Source organism: Hoplias malabaricus, chromosome 4 (genome assembly GCF_029633855.1).
Source record: "Hoplias malabaricus isolate fHopMal1 chromosome 4, fHopMal1.hap1, whole genome shotgun sequence".
Taxonomy (NCBI): Eukaryota; Metazoa; Chordata; class Actinopteri; order Characiformes; family Erythrinidae; genus Hoplias; species Hoplias malabaricus.
This window is the reverse complement of record NC_089803.1, coordinates 31,140,351-31,163,394: the sequence shown is the minus strand read 5'-3', so window position 1 is coordinate 31,163,394 and position 23,044 is coordinate 31,140,351. Positions and strand designations below refer to the sequence as shown.

The 23,044-nt window shown below is 38.5% G+C and overlaps 1 protein-coding gene across 1 annotated transcript in view; it reads right to left on the bottom strand.

Annotated features, from left to right (window-relative positions):
• Positions 1-23,044, bottom strand: part of tln2b (talin 2b) — a 126,083-nt gene that overhangs the window by 4,763 nt on the left and 98,276 nt on the right. Inside the window, exons 34-57 of the mRNA XM_066667018.1 lie at positions 22,919-23,041; positions 22,157-22,300; positions 21,884-22,045; positions 21,637-21,777; positions 20,829-21,010; positions 18,965-19,097; positions 18,455-18,556; positions 17,953-18,123; positions 17,000-17,146; positions 16,231-16,332; positions 15,056-15,175; positions 14,183-14,329; positions 11,635-11,801; positions 10,703-10,886; positions 10,268-10,393; positions 8,572-8,688; positions 7,175-7,360; positions 6,575-6,682; positions 6,130-6,235; positions 4,205-4,329; positions 1,468-1,593; positions 1,327-1,389; positions 505-687; positions 189-314 (exon numbers count right to left, since the gene is read on the bottom strand). Coding sequence (XP_066523115.1) covers positions 189-314; positions 505-687; positions 1,327-1,389; positions 1,468-1,593; positions 4,205-4,329; positions 6,130-6,235; positions 6,575-6,682; positions 7,175-7,360; positions 8,572-8,688; positions 10,268-10,393; positions 10,703-10,886; positions 11,635-11,801; positions 14,183-14,329; positions 15,056-15,175; positions 16,231-16,332; positions 17,000-17,146; positions 17,953-18,123; positions 18,455-18,556; positions 18,965-19,097; positions 20,829-21,010; positions 21,637-21,777; positions 21,884-22,045; positions 22,157-22,300; positions 22,919-23,041 — 3,291 coding nt within the window. The remainder of the gene's footprint in view (positions 1-188; positions 315-504; positions 688-1,326; positions 1,390-1,467; positions 1,594-4,204; positions 4,330-6,129; positions 6,236-6,574; positions 6,683-7,174; positions 7,361-8,571; positions 8,689-10,267; positions 10,394-10,702; positions 10,887-11,634; positions 11,802-14,182; positions 14,330-15,055; positions 15,176-16,230; positions 16,333-16,999; positions 17,147-17,952; positions 18,124-18,454; positions 18,557-18,964; positions 19,098-20,828; positions 21,011-21,636; positions 21,778-21,883; positions 22,046-22,156; positions 22,301-22,918; positions 23,042-23,044) is intronic.

Below are 23,044 nucleotides of genomic sequence, written 5' to 3'. Positions count from 1 at the left end.
CTATACAGAAAGATGAAGTGTTGCTGTAACAAATGGTTTGGGTCTGGATTTTGCAGTAGGAAATGTAAATAACATAAAAAATACAAAGCACACTCTGGGAAACAAAAAAAAACAATAGGGTTTTTACACTGGACATTTCTTTGTGGCATCTGTAGTTTGTAAACGGAAACATAAAAAGTGAATCTCACCTGAGCAATTCCACCTACAAACTTAGTCTTGACCACCACGCTGTCATCTTCTGCCTTGTCGAATGCTGCTTTTTGAGCCGCTTTTACCAAATTATCTGACGCCCTCTTCACTGCGTTTCCTGCAGCCTGAAAACAGCGTACACATACCTTTATTACTGACACTAGTCAACAAAGAATTAAAACAACTTACTTCAACAGCATGCAAAGGTCATATTGTGCAGGGCAACTCAAAACTGCTGTTAGAGAACAAACACAGTAATTTTGAGCTAGCTCAGTTCTCCTAAATTGCAGTCATTAGTAGAATGACTAGTCAGACCTGTAGTCTCCTCATGGCCTCAGAGTCCTGGTCAGCTTTCACTTTGCAGGCCACCAACAGCTGAGCAGTGGAAGCAGCAACTTGTTTGGCAGAAGAGATGAGCTTCTCCTCACTGGCGTGACCCTGCACAGAGGCATTAGCTGCCTCACACAGGTTACTAGTGGCTGCTGCTACCATGCGGGCCTGTGATGTGGAGAAAAATATTATGTCATTAATGAACAGCTTGATGGTACAAGAGACTGATAACAGTGGTACTGGATTTTGTTTTCTACTTGAATTTGTCTACCTCACTACTTTTAAAATCTTCATCTTGCATTTTTTCAAAAAGAAAGCTCATTGAATTTCATATATTCTAAAACATAACTCTAGTCTCTAAATCTTTCCTTTCACATTTGCGTTCAAGAATAGTTTTATAATTAATAAATGCGTTATTCATTTTACAATAATTATCATAAAAAATATAAGCTACACTGTGTATAAAGCCCTATTTTTTATTAAGACATTTTGATTGAAATAATATGCCATGAGCCCAAACATATAAAGCAAAATCAAATTTTAATACTTGTTTAAATTTACATAATATATATATAGCTATCCTGCCTTCAGTGTAGTAGACCAAGTTCCAGTTACCAGTTTAGAAAGGAATACAATGCTATACCAATAGCACGGGCAAGACTTCAAAACAATACATCTGTATAACATTATTAGAAACATACATAAATCATCCTGGATTAGGACATCAACCAAACACTACAGGGTTGTTTCTCAGACGGGGATTAAACATAGTCTTTAATTAATGAATGAGTGAGGCTGTCTACTCACTGCTGATATAAGACCCTGGGACCACTGGCCATCATCGATTGCATTGGCAGGGATAGAGCCCACCTGGAGAAACAAACTCAGTCACAGAATGATAATGATATACTCTCCTCACCATCCAGTGTGTAACTGTAGCTCCCATACCTTCCCCTGGGCCACCAGCTCTCTCTGTGCAGCTGAGGCTGATTTCACCAGAGCACTAGTCGCTGCTGCAATGGACTTGGCTGCTTCCAAAATCTGCTCCTCAAAGTCCAGAGACTCATCTGCCTGCTGTAAGCAAAATGATACAGTAATAAAAGCCTGGACATACTACTAATAAGATATATGGACTCACAGTTCAGAACTCCATATCATCAGGTGTCACAAAACCATATGATTCTGGATCTCTGTTAAAATGCTTACTATGTGTTAGTATGTGCACCTGGCTAAATCTAAACTTGTGGGTTGAGCTTAAATGACTGGGAAAGCTTTATCACATTGATAATGAAAGTTTAAAAACAAAAGGCCATAAGACGATAATTGTTGATAGAAGTTGTCAAAAACAGTTCCCACAAAACCTATTATTTACACTTATTAAAACTTATTTTCAAACATATACATATGCAATTACATTTACATCTACACTGTGTACAGTACCACTAAATAAATATTATATATAAATATGATTCAAAATGTATAACCAATCGCTAAACAGAAAGGTAACACTATGTGGACTGGTTGTATGACGCATACAGCCTATGCATACTTAAGATCTCAATGCAAGGATCTCTGCCTCAGGGGAAGCATTGCTTTTAGGATGAATTTAACGCTATTCATGTATCCAGCATCTCTTTAAGGGCGACAACTTGTGGCACTGGGGAGCAATTACACAGTGATGGAGCTAAGTATTGCTCCATGCAGCACCACTCAGCCACAATGATCCTCCAGAACTCAAGCCAAACCCTTGCATACCACCTTTGCAAAAGGATTTGTTCAGAACACACTGTTCACAAACACGCACAACACATCTGGAAGCAGTGAAGGTGCCACACTGCTGCCCACACACACACTTTTACTCATTCACACCCCACACACGCACACACACACACACGAGTCTGGAGACAGGGCGGGACACTGTAGGAATATGTTTGATATATAGTTGGACTGAATAACAACCTAATATATCAAACATATCAGACAGAGCCCTGCAGCAAAGGCTTCAGGTCTAGCTGACCTCTAGAGCATGGAGGAGAAGAGAGGAGGACGGAAAAGAGAAAAGGGCAGAGAGGAGGAGAACAGGACAGGAGAGGAGGGGACACAAGAGTGAAAGCGGCAATAAGAAATGAAAGGCGAAGAGAGGAAGGGTGAAGAATGGAAACTGAAAGGTGGAAAGTGGAAGAGAATGGTATTGGGAAATGTGCTCAAGGTGAGATGGAAATGAACAAACACAGAGGAGCATGAAGGCACAGACACTGTAATGAAAGTGTAAGCTATGTCTTCCCCTACAGCTTCTCAGTCCTGAAGCTGAAACTCACTTAATTTCCCAAACACCTATTTGAACACTTATGAACATAAACGTGTGTATATTTATGATGTGTGATAGATGCGTGACGCTGCACGTTTAACATAAATAAATGTTTATATGACCAGGTTATTAAGAGGTTTGTGTGCTCCATTGCTCGAATACTCCCAATATTCTTCGGTTGCCATGGAAACCACGCATCAAGGCAATGAAAGCCCCAAGCCTGCTAGAAGGTACTTAGCACAGTGTTCAAGGAGGGGAAACACAGTGGCACCACTAAGTCAGTCACAATAATTACATAAGGCTGCATCACTGTAATTAATGAGGTTTTCACAAACTGATTTTTTTTTTTTACTGGATCTAGTCTCAGTGAGACCACAGGGCCCATCCTACAGGGCCCAAACTTTGCTGCTCCATTTAGTATAGATATCCTACAGGAGAGTGAGAAGTGTAGCAGTCACTAAAGCCAAACTAAAGCCAAAAAGAGAAAAGGAAAGCCGAAGGGGGAGATAAACAGTGACGGCTACCTTCATAAATTGCCAAGTCCCTTATGACACATCAAATCAATAAATGGGATACACGTTCTGGTGAACAACTCAATGGATAATGTAAATTGAAATAAAAATATGAGCATGGTTCAGTTAGCTAAAGTTAACATTCCATATGGTGTCTGTAAGACTTTGCTTTAAACAAAACTTGACAAAACCAAACATTGCAGACAGATTAATAGAGGCAAATAAGAAAAAGTTGAATCCTAATATCAAAAGCAAACGTACTTGTAATGTATATCACAACTTCATGAATATGGGATCCTTGGCTTTCACCCTGAATCAATAAAAATAATAATGTACTTGGCAGTAAACTGAATTTCACTCGCTAAGTCTGGGGCAATAAAGCTTTCTGAAATATTGGGAGGAAAATGGTCAAATTTGGCTTTGTAAAATATAACTGCAGAATGACTTCAGGTAAAAAAAAATGCCTTGACCGCATTGGTTTAATACAGATGGATACAACAATAGAAGGGCTTCAGGATAAATATTTTCAGAAAGTGCTGACCTTTCTTTCACTCTGAGTTTCAGACAGGTTTGATTTTGTTTGCTTCAAAAACTTCAAAATGCCAGACAACAAAGTCACGCCTGCTGGCCCAAAAAAAAAGCCCATGCTCCTGAGCCTCAATACTGTGCCTGATACATCAAATCGTTTTACTGAATTTTAATCCCCCATAGCAGCTTGTGGAACATTCCAGCACCTTTAGCTCCAGGTGGAACTTATTTGACACAGATATGCTGTTGGACAGAGTTATTACTGCCTGGAGGGGTGTTTACGAATATAGCCCGGAGTTGTACAGAGTGAGACAGAGCTGAATGGATAGATGTATACCTTAGGCTTGGCTCTTGGCTTAAGCTGCTCCAGCTTCTTTGCTGCAGCTTCGATGGATGCAGCAGCTCCTAGCAGTTCTGTCTCAGCGATCACTGTAGGGTCCTCTGGGTCCACCCACTCTGAGCCTGAAGCAGAGCAAACATAAACTGTATACCAACCATATAACAGAAACCAATCAGTTAAATGTGTCCAAATGCAAATTAAGTGCTTTCACAAAAGAATGCAAAGAAACCAACATTCAAAATCATGATTTGGCATTGAATGAAAAATATAAAACCATATGTTTCATATAAATCTACTCACTGTAATGGAGTTTTTCGAAATTAAAAGAACACTAGGTCGTATTTTTACTTTATAAAATAACAGCCTCAAAATCATTGTGATGCTTTACTGACCTGCAATAGGAATAACAGAGCCTGCACTATGTACGTTTTGGTGGAGGGTAGGAAATACCCAGGCTCTCTCTACCCACTCTTTTTCAGGACAGTGTTGTAAAAGTGAATTACACTATGCAGCTGTAGGGGGAGCCCAGGAATAAAAATGGACCTCAGGAGCAAAAAAATGCCAAATCTTTCATAGTATTCCTTTAACTAGGAAAGATGCATAGCGCTGACAATTTAAAATAAATCATCTGTAATGCTTTGCATGTTGGAGGCATTTCGTCATTATTTTGTATATGGCAACATTAATAATATATAATATGTATAAATTAAGATAATTTCCTAGGTTTAAAATATGAAATAATATCTCTAAGAGAAAAATTACATTTACATAAGTTACATTTTAAATCTACATCACTTAAGATATTATCCTATATCAATTAACACAATTTTATTTTTTATGTATTCAAATACTGGCTATACTAGTGTACAACATCAACTAATCTAAGAACCAGAAGGCAAGTGCTCTGAGAAGCATAAGCCTGGCCATTGCATCTTTCAAAATTGCTGTTCACACAACAACATAGGGTGTTTGAAAGTGCCTGAACGACAGCAGCCGCCCATGATTAGCTTTCACTGCTGTAGATTGACAGAATAGAGGATACCATTTCACTCAGACAACAGGACAAACTGCACTTTCAGTGTCCCAGCCAGAAATGACTTTGGCTTTCAAAGTTGGGCTTCAGTAATAGGGCACAACCCTTTAATATAGCACTTGGGAACTGGCCTCACATGGTGACTTCTCATGAAGAATGATTAATGTTACAGAGTTATTCACTTCCCTCTTCGCCCCCCCCCGTCTCTTTTCCTCTCTGTCTGTCTCTTTCTCTCTCTCACACACACACACACACACACACACACACACACACACACACACGTCCTTGCATTAATTATCACTGTACTGCTTAAGTGCAGTTTAGGGAAATGCACTTTATAATGGATTTTCCCCATTCTTTATAGACTTTTAAGAGCATATAAAAATGTCCTTTCCTTTACATCTAGTGTAAGCAGATGGGAAGATTTTAATTCCATCCCCTTCCCACATGCTGTTGCGTGTGTATGTGTGTGTTTTCTGAAGAATAACACTCATGCTGTCTCATACTCACCTCCATCTGCAGCAGAGAAAATGAAAACAGTTGTATTAGACGAGTGAAGCTAACGCTCCCTGTGGACCAATGGCTTTATTAACCCCACAATTCAACCCCAACATGCTGCCCATTACTTTTAACACTGATATGGCATTACTGAGTGAACTGAGGCCTTCACTCCAGATAATCTTTTTTTACCCAATAATCTGTGCTGACTACTCTTAAAGGTTTTTTATGCTAAATACAAATTATAACTATGAATAAATATATATATATATATTGGTAAGTTTCAATCCAGTTTGACTTTGTCTGACGTGCTAAAATATAGCATTATTATTTTTTTTTTAAGAGCACTACTTGTTAGAATATTTATATATATATGCGTGTGTAATGTCACCTTTCATGGCTTCTGCTGTCTGGATGAGCTCAGTGACCGAACCGGCGACTTTCTTTGAAAGTACAGCCAGCTGCTGCCTGTGTTCTCCTGTGGGCTTTTGCAAAACCTGGAAAACACAGCCAAGGCAGTAATACAGCCGTCTCTGAAACTATTAATAAAAAGCTTTAGCAAGTTTATCACATTATAATTAAGGTACTTACTATTATAACAAAACCCTAGATACTGTTTACATTTTAAAAATATTTTATGTTAACCATTAGAAAAGGTCAATAAATCTTGCTAAAATAAAATCCAATGACGTTTCATATTTTCAACTCAATGTAAACATAATTACAGGAACATTCAAATACATGACTGAAATACTGCTCATGCCTCAGTGCAGTTTGGTATACAGGTAACTGGCCAATCTTTTATCTACACCTTGACACTGTAAAGAGAAACACACCAGAAGGACATGTTCTAGCAGGTCGATATATCCGGTGGAACACTCTAGGCCATAGAGCAGGGCTTTGTTCCTCACATCTTCAGCTACTTCCGGATGATATGCAGCTTGCTGGAAGAGACAGACATAAAGCCTTTTAGAACACCTGCACACACGCACAAAAAAAAAAGCACAGCACAAAGTCTTATAATTCTAAAACTTCAAGATAGCTGAAAGGAAACTCAATAACAAGAGTGATCAGTGCATCTAGCTGTTGTTTACTTGCTACAGTATACTGAACTAGTGTGAGTAATAGTGGTGAAAGACTGCCGTTGGCCTTTTTTCTCAGCATACTACTGTCTTTAACGCAAACCTTAAAATCATTATTTGGGTTGTGATGACAGTATATAGCAGCACTGGAAAGTATAAACAAACGTGTATCTCAAAGTGACATTGAGAAATGACTGAACTGCATTCACACTGCCCACAAACCTGTCATATACTTCCAGGTCCTTTCAGCTTGAAGAGTGTGTGCCAAAGCTGCTGAAGGAGAGTTTGTGTTCATCTCCACGTACGTTAGTTAAAAAGAATATGAACGTGTTTAATGTGTTTTTGGATTAGCACCTTGCAGGTAACCAGCATGTCAGAGATGGCTTTTCGACTGAGGTTGGCAGTGGCAATCACGTCCTCCTGCTGACCAGAGTTGCCTGCTGCTACAGCTTTGGCTGTGGCTACAGTGATGCCCTTGGTCATGCGGATGAACTCCTCTGGCGTAGTGCTTTTCTCTGGAATGTCCTTGGACTGGAAAACCTGAGTCAAGGACAACAAAGTAGTTTCAGACCAATCTAAACATAAATAAGTAAACAAGAAAATGAATAAAAGCTACACAATATTGTCTTCTGAATTTCCACATGAAGCGTAATAATAATACTGAAAATATAATAATATAATAGTTATATAACTATAATATAATAATAATAGTTATAATTAAAAATTATAAATTATATTTACAGACTTTATAGTTGAAGAATATTTTGTCTACTTTTGTAAAATTCTATTAAATTAAAATATTTTAAAAGGCCAGCTGAGAAATGATAAATAAAGCAAAAAGTTGAAAATGATGTGATGTATATGTGAAAATCAGTATAAGGCTTATACAATAATCTAATATTAATTAATAATTTGATATTTTATGTTAATCTATGACTGACAGCCTTTGAAAGGTGACTGCAGATGCATTGTTTTGGTTTGATATACACTTTAAGGCTTGTTAAATTCTGGCAGTCTCTTGTGAGAGCTGTGGTAAGGATTAACATTAAATCAAAAGCAAAAGCAGCACTTGAGTCCTCTTGGCTCTCTCCTCCACTCTCTCAGTCTGCCACTCTGTCCCTGATAAGCGGAACAGGACACCCCAGGGGCCCAGTGGAGCATGTGGAGAATAGGCACAAAGTCAAACTTCACTCTGTGTCCCTGCATGTACCAGCAGCAGATATAACAGATGGACGCAGAGACTTTCTAGCGCAGCCAATACTCATTAGCTACACCTAACTGATGCTAATTCATGGACAGGCTGGATTATAAAAATGTCATATATAGGCATAGTTTAATTACATGATATATAAATTTCCTTTTTGTTTGGGGGAAGCTGCAGATCAGCAGCATGTTTATATATCTATGGTCTACCATTCAGAAAGTTAAAATTTTATATTTTACTTAGTCTTTGAAAAAATTGCTTAGAAGAGGTGCAGTACAATCTGTTTGTGGAGACCACAGATTGCACTGAGGGTGTTTATTACTTAGTTGCACAATTATCTACTGCTTTTCATTATTAAAATGTAGCACTTATCAAGGAGGACTTTGTTTTCCTCCTCACTCAACACAACTCTGGTGAGAAGGAATGAAATATTGGCTGACTCTAATTTCAGTAGATCTGTGTTGTTGGATTGAGCTATGGATTAAATCACTGTAGAGGTATGTATATGTCCTTTTAGTCATTCCAGTTTCCCCTCACTGCCACATACAGTCAACTCCTGCTTGATGAATTCGATGGTAGCCTCCAGAGCTCTCGTCCCACGAGTGGCTTCATCCTCCACGGCTTTGACAGTCTTCAGCAGAGATGTCACGTTAGTCACCATCACCTAAAATGGAATAAGAGAGAAAAGTAAACAGTTTATCAAGGGTCTGATGAATGAAAGCTGACTGTAATTTAAACCTTCAGTATGATATAAATGTGGTGAACTGAACTTAGCTATGCACCAGCAGGGGGAGCTGTAATTAACACTACAGTAAAGCAGCAGTAACAGAGTTGACTATCACTGTACCATACTTTGACGTCTTCACATGGCATGGGCATGGTGTACACGAGACAGATGAAAAAACACCTCTGTTTGCCGAGGACAGTCACTACATTTTACATGCAATTGTACATTGCACTGATCTAACATTCTAATTGTTATGAAATCAACACTAGTGTGTAATACCATAAGAAGATGCATTTTAATCAGCCAAGCACTGAACATGGGCAATCTTGGATATTCGTATACAAACATATAAATAAGTCAGCGATAACCTGGTGAGAACAGCCATGCTGTTTTTGTAATTAGTATACAATCTGAATGTAAGGGCTCAGCCTGAAAATATTTATCTTAGTTGATTATCTAACACCAAAATAACTATGACCCAGAGTAGTGCCTTGGTGAATATCGCTCAAACACACAACGAAAGTACTTAATTAAACTCCAATAGAAAGAAAATTAAACTCTGAGGTCACCATATGTTGCAGGAATGCAAACAGTCTATGTGGAGGTCACAAGAGCAGCACTCATTAGTAATGTATGATAAATAAAGTAGGTACAGTCGGAAGACAAGTAGAGCACTTGTTAAAGGTCAGGTGTATCAATAAAATGGATAGAGGATTAAATAATGTATAAAACAGTGGGCAGCAATGGCAAAATGGCTAGATAACTGTTTACATCTGACATACTTTTATGCAGTTTAAGTGCATGTAATTAGAAAGTGTTCTGTCAAAATATATTATTTTGTTTTTTAATATTCAAGATGTACTTGAGGCCTATGAACTGCTGTATTTGCACATGGCTTGGCCCTCTGCACTCTCTTGCTCTCTCTAGCACTGATAAAATATCCATCTGAGTAACATGGACTTGAGTGATGGCCATGCATAAATGACAGAGCAAACTGAAAAAAAGCAAGAACTGAGTCAACACAACCAGAGACTGTCAAAACCAGCTGACAATCTTTCTCACACATGCATGCACAAAGAGAAAAAAGAGCACAATGATAACTGTCATTATATGATGGATATAGTGTATAATTACACACATGGTAATACACTATAGTGTACATAAAATATAGAAAAATAAATTAATAATGTACTCAATAACACATATGGGTATTGGACAAAATCTAAAAAAAGTATAGTGTATTAAATGTTTATGTATATTCAAATATCAATATTTGCACAGAACTTATCATAGAGTACAATACCTAAAGCTCTTTTTAACCTTAATCTCAAAAAAAGCATCAAAAACTAATATTCACTCTGTCAGTATAAAAAATATTAAGTAGCATTTGTGAACAAAACTGCACCTTACATTGTCATGACACTTTTGTTGGTCCTCAAAGGTATCCCTACACTTTTTTGTCTTTCCTACGAAGTAGGTAAGGAGGATATTTGTGTTACAAAAATACACAATTTACCTTAGCAGCACTTTTCAACTGATACATGGAAGGGTCATCTGCTGCTTTCCCTGCTGCACACTTAGTGGCTCCTATCAGTTCAGCTAGAGCTTTCGCCACATCTCGCACTGCATTAATCAGAACCACCTAAGGGATGGAGAGGGGAGAGAGAGATAGACAGAGAATTATCACTACGACCTAGAAATTGAGCCTCTCACACTGAGAAGAGAATGAGAATTAATAGTATTGTGTGAAGCTCTGCACACACTGCTTGATAGCATCATTCAAACTGCGAGGAAGACCCTGAGGCATAATACAACAAGGAAACAGTCATGAAATACAAAAGCACCCAGAGAAAGAGCTGAATCTGAATAAAAGCTGAAGAGTTAATTGGTTCTCTGAGAGCTTCTCAAAGATTTTCAGAATCAGCAGATCAAAATTAATACACACACACACCTGTGTCTCTGGATCCTCTGAGCCCATGCTGGCAGCCCCTAGTTTGACCACGTCAGTCAGCTGAGTGATGGTCTTGGCTGAGGATTGTGCAGCCTGGGCCAATTTCTCCTGGCTGGATGCTGCTCCGGCTACTAGCAGCTTGGTGTCTTCCACCAGAGCCTTTGCTGTTTTCAGAATGTTTTCCCTGTTGAGCAAAACCCATGGAAAAGCACATAGCACATCTATGACTGCATAACACTTGTACTAGCACACAATGCTTAAAACAGAAGCTTCTATAGTTCTTACAAATGTTAAAGCATTTTATAATCATACGATATCGTTATATCATACGTCATATTGTTGACTGTGTAGAAACAAGATCATTTTAATGGTATGGCTGATATCGACAGATAACTCTTAATTCCAGACCTTAAGAAGTCATTTTTAATCACCACACCTCAAAATGTATGTTCATGCAAAATATGTCTTACTACTGCAACACTACAATTAGTAATGTGTTATATTTAAAAGCAATATAATTTTAATTGATATATGACTGGATAAAATGAGCTTCATCTGTTAAAGTGTTAAAACATAATTGGCAAAAATGGTAACGTCTTTGTTTTGAAAGGACAAAAGGATTTGCAGTTTGCTTTCAGCAAAATAGTTCTGGTGGCAATTTTGCTGGAGAATATGCAAGAATATCCACACAATACAATTATCTCTTCTAATCATGAAGACAAATTGAACACATGAACACAATTAATATAATCTCTCTGTTTGTTTTAAGTGGGTTTGAAAGTTAAATCATGAATATATGAATTATTAATTTATAATACTTTATTTATATATTAAAACTTATCAGTGGTGAACTCTAATCCACAGAAAACAGTGTGAAATATTCCCAGTTTTCACTGTGTGTATCTCTGAGCTGCTATGAGTGAGTCTCTCACCTGTGGTCTGCGAAGGACTCTTCGTTCTCTGCATTGAGTGTCCCTGCAGAAGCAAACATGATGGTGGTGTCCAGGTCAGCGATGATGCCGGAGACAGAGCTGGCGGCCGTGATGCAGGCCTGGGTTCCCTTATTACCAGCCTGCAGAGCGGACAGCACCATGGACACCTACGGGCAAGAAACGCACAGGGTCATACAGTGTGGGCACACTAATCTGATTAATTACTCGTGCAGTTGCCCAACACCTCCAAGTATATGCCCTGAGTTTGGATAAAAGGGAATTTAATATAGCAGATAGCACTAAATAATGCCATCACTATGATTTACTACACAATCCAGGCTGAATCTGTCTCAGAGGTGAATGAAGCAAACATGAAGAATGATGCAAAATAACTGCGAATGAAAGAGGCAAAGGTGCTATGAATCAAACAGCACACATGCTCATATTCTACTGAAATGAAAATCGCTCATTTAGGAACTCTGAACATAAATCTACAAATTTACATGAATGCATACATGTGTGCATACACACTCAAACACCCATAACGAGAAGAGAGAGAGGGATAGCGGTAGGGAGAACACGAGAAAAAGAATGAAGGAGAGAATGATGAGGTTTTCTTTAAAAAAGGATAGATGACAGAGAGAGAGAGAGAGAGAGAGAGAGAGAGAGAGAGAGAGAAGGTGAAAAAGAGAGATGGAAAGAGACAGACAGGCAGAAAGAAAGAAAAAAATGTTTACACACAGAGTTGATAGGAGAAGTTTTTCCAGTGTGGTTGAAGGCTCAAGCCACACATTCATATTAATGCTGAAATCATTCCAGACGACTGCCAGAGCTGTATTCAATCAGACAGAACTGCATCTACTGCTTTCATTTACAGCCAGCAAGCAGCTCCTGTACAGATTCAATACAGCTTCTGTCACAGCAGGACACTGCTCCACACTCCCCAAACCACACAAATGTCATCAAGAACAAATACGTCATAATGGATCTAATCGTTTACAATTACAACAATACGAACAAGAAACCTATCATGATTAATTTTTAACCAAGGATTTTCAGAACCCAGTAAGAAAATGTACTAAAAATGCTAATTCCATAGCTTGGTAAACTTAGGCTGGCATTACAATTGCATATCAAGCCTGTGGCAGTGGCTAAGATTACTTCCAGTCATCTAACACACAGTACGTGAGTGCAGACACAGTGACAAGCAATCTTACCCACAGCGCTGGTGCAGCCATTTCCTTGTCACCACAATTACTCTGTTGTCTAGTTTAGAGAAATGTTATTACAGACATTAACTCTTTAAAGGCCAGACACTTGATACTCAGTTAATACTGTGTATAACCGCAATACACTGTCAACTACAGACAGGATGATAATACTGAATAATTACCAAATTACAAACAAAATCCTTTTTTGCATTGACTAAAGTATAAACGTCAGAAAAAAAATCCCAAAACTGACCATATGCCAGAACGAAAATTTACATAATTGTTTTAGCAAAGTTTTCTTGGAGTAAATGGCACTTCATTTAAATGAAAAGGCACAGCACATTTAACACTCAATTATTTCAGACATCTCAAGGTTGCAAAGACTGATGGCTATAGTCCCAAACACACTTGTGCCAGTTCACATCTAAAATAACACACACTACGCCACATTAAAAAACATTAACATAAATCACAGATTTGCAGCCATTTCATGGCACAGTGATTTGAACTAATTCAGCTCACTGGTCGCCACAGTTCTTAAACAAGATGAAGAACGAGAAGGCCAATGTTGGACAGAACAATACTGTGCCATCTAATATTGTCAAAACATTTAATAGAATCAGATCTTGATCTTAATTATTTAAAACACTGGAATAGCATAGTACACCACATTTAGAAAAATGTAATATTCCGTTGCATAAAAGCATCTGCTCAATATAAAAAAAGGATTTTATAAGTCTCCCCAAAAATATTTTGCCTAATCTGTAAATGTGACCTCTAAATAAATCTTTTTGAATTGTTATTTTTAACCAATGTAAATATTGCAATACATTCCAGGATATGTTAAACCATCAGGAATTTTCACTTTTGAGGACATAACCTGTAGTAACAGTAATTATTAGTGGTGCAAATTAATGTGTCAGTACCAGTAGATGAAATGCTTAAAAATTATTACCAGCATCAGACATATGTTCAGACTGGATGGCTTCTTAAACTACAAATAATTACATGTTACAACTCTCTGAAATGTTAATCTATGTGTAACATTTTATAACATCTTTCCATGTTTTAAAAAACTGGAACTGATGGACATTGATAAAAAAGGAAATGAGAAGAGTATCACTGCGTGGCAATTCCCATACTGGAGCATCCATTATGATAACAGCATATCGTTGGACTCTGATTCTCATGCTTATTATGTACTCCATTCAAATGTACAGAAATGCAACATCCATTAATGTAGTCCAATTACATCAACAACATTCACTGTAATAACTGTCTGACTGAGCTGAGTCGTCTTATGTGAACGCGGGATCACAGGACAATGTCAGACCTACCTTTTCAGTGACGGCCCGAGCACACTCGATTAGTTCCCTCTTGGTGAAGCTGTCTGTGGGACTCATTTGTAGAGCTCCAGCCTTCTGCACCAGGTAAATACAGCCATGTCCCAGCTCCTGAACACGTGTTTTTATCTGCAGGCCCACCTTGAGAAAGATAGGGGTGGTCATTGTAATCACACTCCAGCTACACCCAAGTCTATGTACTATATTCACTCTCCAGCTTAGACCCTAAACTGCCTAGCTTCTTATCACAAAGGCCGATGGGTGAATAATGAAAGGATTGTGACTGCTGGTGAGTGGGCTTGATGGCACTACACCTTTAATTTTCTGACACACAGATCCATGGGTGGGTGGTGCTTCATTACCACATCACCACAGGCTTTTGAAGTTAGCAGGGGTACCAAGTCACTATGGTAACAGCAGCAGCTGCTTATGTAAAGGCTATTGAGCAGCGCTGGTGGCTAGTGGACTGTGGATTCACACTTCATGCTTTCTTCTTGAAGATGTGGATTAAAATATACACAAGTGTGGCGCATCACTGGAACTTATGCTTTTGCACCTAAGGATAAGAAAAGGTGTGGAACTGTGTATATATATATATATACACACACACACACAGGTGCACACCTTTATATATTAAAAAAACTTAAGACTAAATCAATATCTTTATGGCACTGTGCTATGGTACTACATTATGATCCTAATATGAGAAATCTGAGCCTATGTTAAGAGGGTAGCCATCTGTGCCTTATGCTTATATGATCTGTGCGGAATTGTGTGTGTGCGCATGTGTGTTACTCTCTCACTTCAGAATCCTGTCCAGTCCACTGGTCCATGGAGGACAGGCTGTCTGGCTGGACTGATACTCACCTCCTCCGGCTCGGCGGTGGCGGCGGCCAGGCGGCCTTGCTGGGCCAGCTGGCTGTAGTCCACTGTCACCTGAGATGCAAGGCCACCCAGCTCCTCCTGACAGGTCACAGACTTCGTCATCTGAGACACAGCATCAGTGCATATATGAGCATATGCACAAACACATGTAACCTATTCATTTCCATTCCTTCAATATACATTCAAAAACAGTTGGGAAATAGAGCCAAAAAAATCTTATTATCTGAATATTATATAACTAATTATTATCAATATGTATTATATGCCTATGTATTATATATTATATGCCATACATTTGCTTGGATGTTTGGCAAATGCTTTTCTCTACAGTGGTTAAGTCAAAAAAAGTAACCATATTACAGCACAAGGATATAGTGGTTGATAAGCTACTTTCCTAACTGCTGATACTTGATATTTTCATAACTGTTGATAAAGAGCAAGCTCAAATAAACATCAGTTATTGCTGCCCCCTCAAAGTGTTAATGCACAGTCAGAAATGCAAGTCAGAATTTTTTTGGTTTATGTACAACCCAAGTTATAAAAACACATACAAAGGAAATTAGGTTTGAATGCCAGCTAAACAACATTTCAAAATGCTGGGAAAAAAAATTGGTATGAGAGTACATTATTACGTAAAATTTGACAGGCCTACCCTGAAGAATAAATAAAAGCTTTATCGGACATAAACAAAATAATTTATTATGAAGAGATATATATATATATATATATATATATATATATATATATATATATATATATGAAGAATATATCAAGTGTAAATATTTTACAATAATTACAAACTAGAAATCGGGTTCACTGTGATCCTGGACATACAGTTACACTTGATTAATGATTGAACAAACTATCTCAGCTATTATGAGTTAGACTTACTCAGTAGCATACAGAAATTGGAAATGCCTGCTTCAGTGAAATAGCAGTTGTCTAAAACTTTTGTCGACAGTAATGATTTGAAGAGCAGAATGGCATGAATACTACCCCAAAACACACAACCCTGCTTCCAGCAGTCAGAGGTTGGTTTGTGAAATCTAACATACATTTAGTTATATTAGGCAAAGTGACTGAATATCTGAAACAGTACAGCAAACTTAGTTAACATGTTCTGAGCCCAAAGCACTGGGAGGGCTAAAGCTACTCACCATCTCCTGTGCAGTGATGGCAATAGCCTTGGAATATTTCACCATGGTGGTCTGGTAATCCACAAATGTGCCGTCTGGCTCCGGGGGAGTTCCCTCATCCATCTGAACCAATGAAGCCCCCCGAAAAACGACAAAAACTAAACATCATCCAGTTGCAAATTACTGTCTATGTAAAAAATTAATCAGCAGTGAAGTTTCAATTGGTGCCATTGTCCTCCTTCATGCATCTCCTTGACAACATAATGAAAGAGTGCAAACATAGTAAAGTGAAATGAACGCTGATATAGGATGAAATGGAGGCTAATATGGAGCCGCATGGAGGGCTAGTCTCAGTGACAGTGCCTGTGTGTGTGTGAGTGACAGCTGCAGACACTTGAGTTCTGAACCTGAAAAGCCTCCTGCAGTTTTCTAATAACAGCTGCTGAAAGGCCCTCCTCCAGCATCCACTGCAGTCTCCAGAATAAAAAACACCAGGCTGATAGCAGATATGTGTAGCTACAGTAGCTGTACTGCTACTGCATCATTATAATATGCACACAACACATAGACCTAAATATTCAATCAGAAACTGACAGACAGCTAGAACTATGGGTGTGCTTAATTGTACAACAAAGTATTCACCATCTGTGGCAGTTATAATCATCATCGTCACATAAAGCAATTTACAATAACAGAAGGCAATATATTTTCTAATATTCCAAAATGTGAGACAAAACTACATAACGGGAATGGGACAGTATTAGATTTTTTTTATATATATCCTACTCACCCTTCCCATGGCTTCAGCAATCGACTCCACCATACCACCCACCATCCCTCCTTCACTCGCTGCCTCGTTTAGTGTCACCATAATGTCGTCAACTGCCTCCTTCATCAGCTGTGCTGCCTCTGCTATTGCATCATGGGTGTGGGATGCCTAAATGAAGAGTGTGACATATGTATCCAATAAATAACACACTGATTGTTTTATGACCTGAGCTGACCCACATGTACCGCACTCAAAATAAATACAGATGAGTCAGCTACACACAATAGACAGCCCCCTCCCTTCTCAACTGTATGAGTACATGTTGATTATTTATAATCTTATATTACCTTTGTATCAGAGTCATTGATATAATCAAAGACAGACACATGCACGGTTAGAGAGGAGCTTGTTTTAGACTGTGTTACATGATGCAGCCGAGCCCATTCCAAAGTTTATAGGTACATTCTTAATTCGTATATTATCATATAGTTCCTTGAAGTGGTATGTGAGTTCTCATTGGGTCATCTTTAAGAGCTAAAATATGGCTTTAAAATCAGCAATTTTAACAATACAACTCAATGTTTAATTTTGTAAACTGTACCACTTCAGTAGGGGAATCTGATATTACCCCAAAATAACAGAAAATATACATTTATTCCAATGTTTTCAGTTTGTGATTTACATACATGGGTCAAAATATTTGACTGCTGACTCTCCAGGTTACTGACTCCAACACTGTGCATCAGAATGGAAAACTTGTACAATATATCATTAAAACAAACATAAAAAAAAAAAAACTATGGTAAACAGCACAAATGAAAAGGCCTAATAAACAGTCAAAAAATAATCATTTAAAAAAACTCAACAAAAAAATGATTAGCTTTACCTTTAATGCTACTCTTATTTTTTTAATTAATTTTTTTTTGGATCACATGCTTGACACACTGAGAAATGGTAGGGACCACATACTCTACCTTGGGATTTCCTCCACCTTCTTTAGCAGCATACAGCATCTGAAGTGATGACTCGGCAAGAGTCTTGGTCTGGTCCAAGATATTCATCTGTTGTTGGTGGTCCATGTGTTTTGAGGCAAGTCCCACTGAAGCCACAATCAGTGGCTCAAAGTAGCTGGCCAGCTGAGTGACCTGAGAGAGTAAGGTCAACAGTCAAATCGTTGTTAACCCTTAACGTGACAGGCTTACTCATCTAAAATCTTCAGCATCTAACATGATCTATGTGATAACTACATACTGGTATTAATATGAACGTGAATATATAAGGGTTTTAAAGGGTTAGTTGAACAAAGAGAGGCCTAGTGCCCCTTTGTCCCTTTCACGCTGAATAAATGTTTATTTTACTTGTACTAACTGAATGTACTTGTATGAACTAAATTTAATTGTACAAAGCAGTGATTTTCCAAAAGTGAAACACACTGCTAGGTGTAATTCCCTGTCACAGGGCCTTGTGTCTGTTTACCTTGTGTCCAAGCTGAGCGGCCTCCCCGCGAGCTGCAGTGGAGATGGGCTCTATGAGATGACCAATCTCCTGCACAGCTGTGGTCACCTGCTCCTGAACAGCCTGAAGAAGCAACCACACACTGATATTAACTACATTTCGAACAGTCAAATCAACAAATTATTAATATGTATATGAGCTTGGTGTTTTCTAAACCACCTTCATGAGTTATCTCTTGGGGTACTTAAAATATTTTAGGACTGCCATGTAACCTAATCACAAAATATTATTACTAAATGTGTGTGTTTCTTAATTTTTTTAAAATATCTTTTAAAATCATCCCATGAAGAAGCAAGCTGATGTCTAGCTGCTTGTACGCTTTTATGTTGTTAGTAGCTGTAAGTGTTCTTGTTCATAAAGCTTTAAAATAATTTCAGTCTAGTAAATCTTTTGACTGGTTCTTAATCTCTTCAAAAACATACATTACTGTGTTAAATTCAACAGTAAAAGCAGACTGAGTAATTAAGCCACCTCTAGAGATATGTCGTCTCTGCAGGGCAGACTCTGGCCTACAGCTGCTAAAGAGGCTTGCTCTATGTCTCTGATGCACTTGTTGATGCTGTCAATGCTGTGGTCACATTCCCGCTGGCCTGGAGCCTTGTCCCTATAGAAATAAAAAAAGAGGTGTTGTTGGAGAGACTGTGTTTCTTTACTCTATCTAGACATCAGATATATTACTGTTCCAAAAAGCAAAGAGTTTGTGCAGACTTGGCCGTTTCTGAACATGCACCCACCCACACACATATGCACCCACTGGCTGAGCTCCAGCTGAGTGGATGTATCGGGAGGACAATGGCTCTGGAGGGCAGCCAAATGGGCAGAAATCCCATCTACTGCTACTGTTCCTGCTGAGTAGGCTACAGCTGAGAGCACACCCTTAGCCTCAGTCATAACAACGGATCTCAAATCACCCAGTCTATAAACATTAAACATCAATGCGTGCTTCTACCTGATCCTGCATCAGCTCATCCACTGCTCCATATCACTCTCTAGAGATGCTCTCACTCAATGTGGAAACAACACTGAGCAGCAATTAACATGGCAATTCACAGCTCAGTGCCAGCCTGCCTGAGACAGCTATTCAAGCATCATTATGGAGGAAGAGAGCAACCATTAAAAGGGTTGTCTTCTTTTAAAAGACAAGCACATTTGTAACCCTTTATAAAATAATAATGTCATTTTTATTACTAATAGCAAATAATATGAAACTATAAAACTCAACTCATGAGATGATGAATCATATTTTAGTGCTGGATCAAAAATACAGTCAAACCTTTGCAGTTAGAATTTGCTATAGACCATCATTAATGAGGATACAAAACATCCACATAAGCCTTTTATGACAACTGTCAAATATCTATAATGGCATATTCTGACAAGTGTCAGTCAACATTCCACTTTTTTGAGTGAAATTAACTAGTTATTTAAATGGATGCTTGTTGGAATTAGCCAATTTATAAATGCTTATTTAGGTTTGGTACTTAGCCTTATGTGTAGTATGAGTGGGTACTGCAAAATCCTGAAACATATTGAAATGCTTGAAGTTGAGTATGTATTAATGTGATCAATTCACATTTTATAAGAAACATTATTAACATGCCCAAGTATCAATTAAATGTTATGATTCACTATGATATCATATAAAAACCTCCTGGAAAGCTCCCCATTTCTTTTTCATCCAATTCCTAATTTAGCAAGCTTGTACAGCTTTCTCCAAACAAGCTCTCTGTTTGGTTTAAACAATGTTGATTTTTGCAATGTGTCCTTCATTCAGGCTTAGAGAGAGTATTTCCCAGGCACACTGACAGTAGAAGAAACAAACAAAAAAAAAAATATGAAGAATTGTGCGTACCAATGTCGGCAGGCATCCTTTATAACTAGCAAGTTCACCTAGTTTAAGGTTCATTGTGAAACATTTGTGTCCACTGCAAGTCCTTAAGAGCAAGTCTGGCCAGTGAGAAACAAATGTATCCATGCCAAGAAATTACACTGTATGTCAAGCTTCAAACACACACAATATATTCAAAAGATCCTCACTCCTTCTGAAATCAATATTATTAACAAGAATCCCTCAGTATTGCTGCAATAGCAGCCTGTACTCATCTAGGTATGAAGAAGAGGTGGAATGTCTCTTTCAGTCACATATCTTCAAGCGTTCCATCCAGGTCTAGATCAAACATCTACGCAACTGACTATTTTTATTGAAAGGCAAAACTTTCCATAACATGTTCATCAATTTTATCATCAAAGTCATCACTTTTATATGACATACAATGGAACATTCCATTCTGCCACAAGGTCTCTTCCACTGAGATAAAAATGGAGGCTACAAAACCTGATGGCTGTGATGAGGCTCTTGATAGAGTCGGACACGGTGCGGGAATGACCTGCCAGAATGGACCAGGTAGGCGGGTCTTTAGGGTTGATGACGAGAGAGCGGGCTGTCTCCAGTAACAGAGTTGAGCTATCCAGCATGGATCGAGCTGACCGTAGTATTGGCTCCTGAGCTGCAGAGCCCTAGTGTTCGAAAGTACAATAAATAAACAAACACATTTTTTTCCAACACTTAAAAATATGCAAACGAGTCCCTGACAACCAAGCTCCCATCATAACCACTTTAACCAACACATATAAGAATATGTTCAAAGAGCTTTGAAAGATAGTGTCAAGCAAGTAAAAGCACAAAATCAAAGTAAAATGAGAAAAACAAATGTCTTAAGCAGTGATAAAACTTTTTTTAAAAGCACAGGAGGTTTGTTTTAGGAACATTAAAAAGGAGGTGACCCTGATAACACCTTGAATAAACTCCCTACTGTAAAAATGGAAGTGGTTCATCAAACTGATTTCTTTGGGAACTAGGACCAACCACTTTGTTTTGGCAAAGCATCAGAGGTGACAGATCAAAGGCAATGGAGTCACCTACTTATTCATGAAAGCTATGGGAGTAGTCAGAATGTCCATTTCATCATGCATCACAAAAAAAGAGCAGCATATAAGGAAGCATTATGAGGCTAAGTGCTGTTAGGAACATGCTATAATTGTAATGAGAAAATGTCCTGAAAATAGGGCTCAGGAACACACACACACACACACACAGCTCATAAATAAGACATCTGAAGTGCTACTGGTCAACATTCACCCACCTCATTGCTTATCTGAGCTGGAATACTAGCGAACTCTGGGTTGGAGGCAAACGTGGAGAGATTCTCAACAGCCTCTATAAGAGGTGTCGTGGCAACACGGCATCTCTCACGATTCTCATCTGAAAAATCTCCATCCAAAGCCTGCAAGAAATGCACACCATCTCTAAACCAGACAACAATCTTTCATCCAAGTGTGTTATTCATTCTCATTACTCAAGTACAAATGTTATATTAATAGAGATGTCACCTTAATTGTTTTGACAAGATTAGCTGTGGTGTTAGCCACTTCTTTAGCTGACTGCACAAAATGTCTCCTGGCAACAGGGTTAGCAGTTTTGGACGATGCAAGTCGACAAGCATTGCAAAGAGCTGAGGTATGCTTGGCTACAATCGTGGCTGCGGACAGGACCTGTGTAAAATTGACATAAACAAAAATATAATTAGTGCATCATACGTTTTGCTATGACATAAAATTATGTTGTCTATGAATCACACACAAAAAATAAATCTAATTCTTCACCTGGGAGGGGCTACTGGCAGGGTCAACCAGGCTCTGGCATGCCATCTGTATGGCCTGGTTGGCTTTGGCAAATTGAATGGGGTCCACCAATCCCTGATGCCCTGACTGACTATTAGGGTCTGACACACCCACAAGATAAGATGCCTAAAGATCAGGGAGAGATAGCGGTTAGACTTTGGGCTCTCTTTAAAAAAAAAGTTCATATCAGCAAATGGTGCTTTAGTGCAAGGTTAAAAACCTTTTCCACTTCAAAGCCCACCTATTTACCACATTAAAATTTAAAGCCTGCAAGAAAACATAACTCTAAAAGACAAACAAACAAAAAACTCAAAATCTGTCATTTTTGGAAATTTAACCACAGTATCTCACAGTAAGTTATAACTGCAAACCTGTAATTGTTTTTGGGTGAAATGGAGGGAAAATGTAAATGAAACCTATTTGTTTACAACTGTTGCAGGGCTTCTGTTCATGCTGCAATCTGTAAAAAATTTTACGTTTCATTTTTATTGTTAAGGCATTTTTTTTAAAAATGACAGAAAATATTTGTGACAGAATGTCAACACCAGCTCATGAAGGCCCACTTCATTTTCTCTCATACCGAGAAACCTGACTGAGTTATGTATTTCTCTGTAAAAAGTAAGGACTTCAAACTTGAAAACCAACATTCTGATGTACTGCTCTCTTTATGGCTAGAGTACAAAGGATTTTGCCAGGTCGAAACACCGTTTTGGCAACCTGAGCAGGTGCAGTCTGAACACTCACCTGGCCCGCTGCCTCTGTCAGCCCACAGAGTGCTTTGGATGCCACACCCACACAATCCCCAAAAGCTGGCACATCTCCTGTCTTACAGTGCTGCGAGATGCCTGCCATGGACTCTCCCAGCACCTG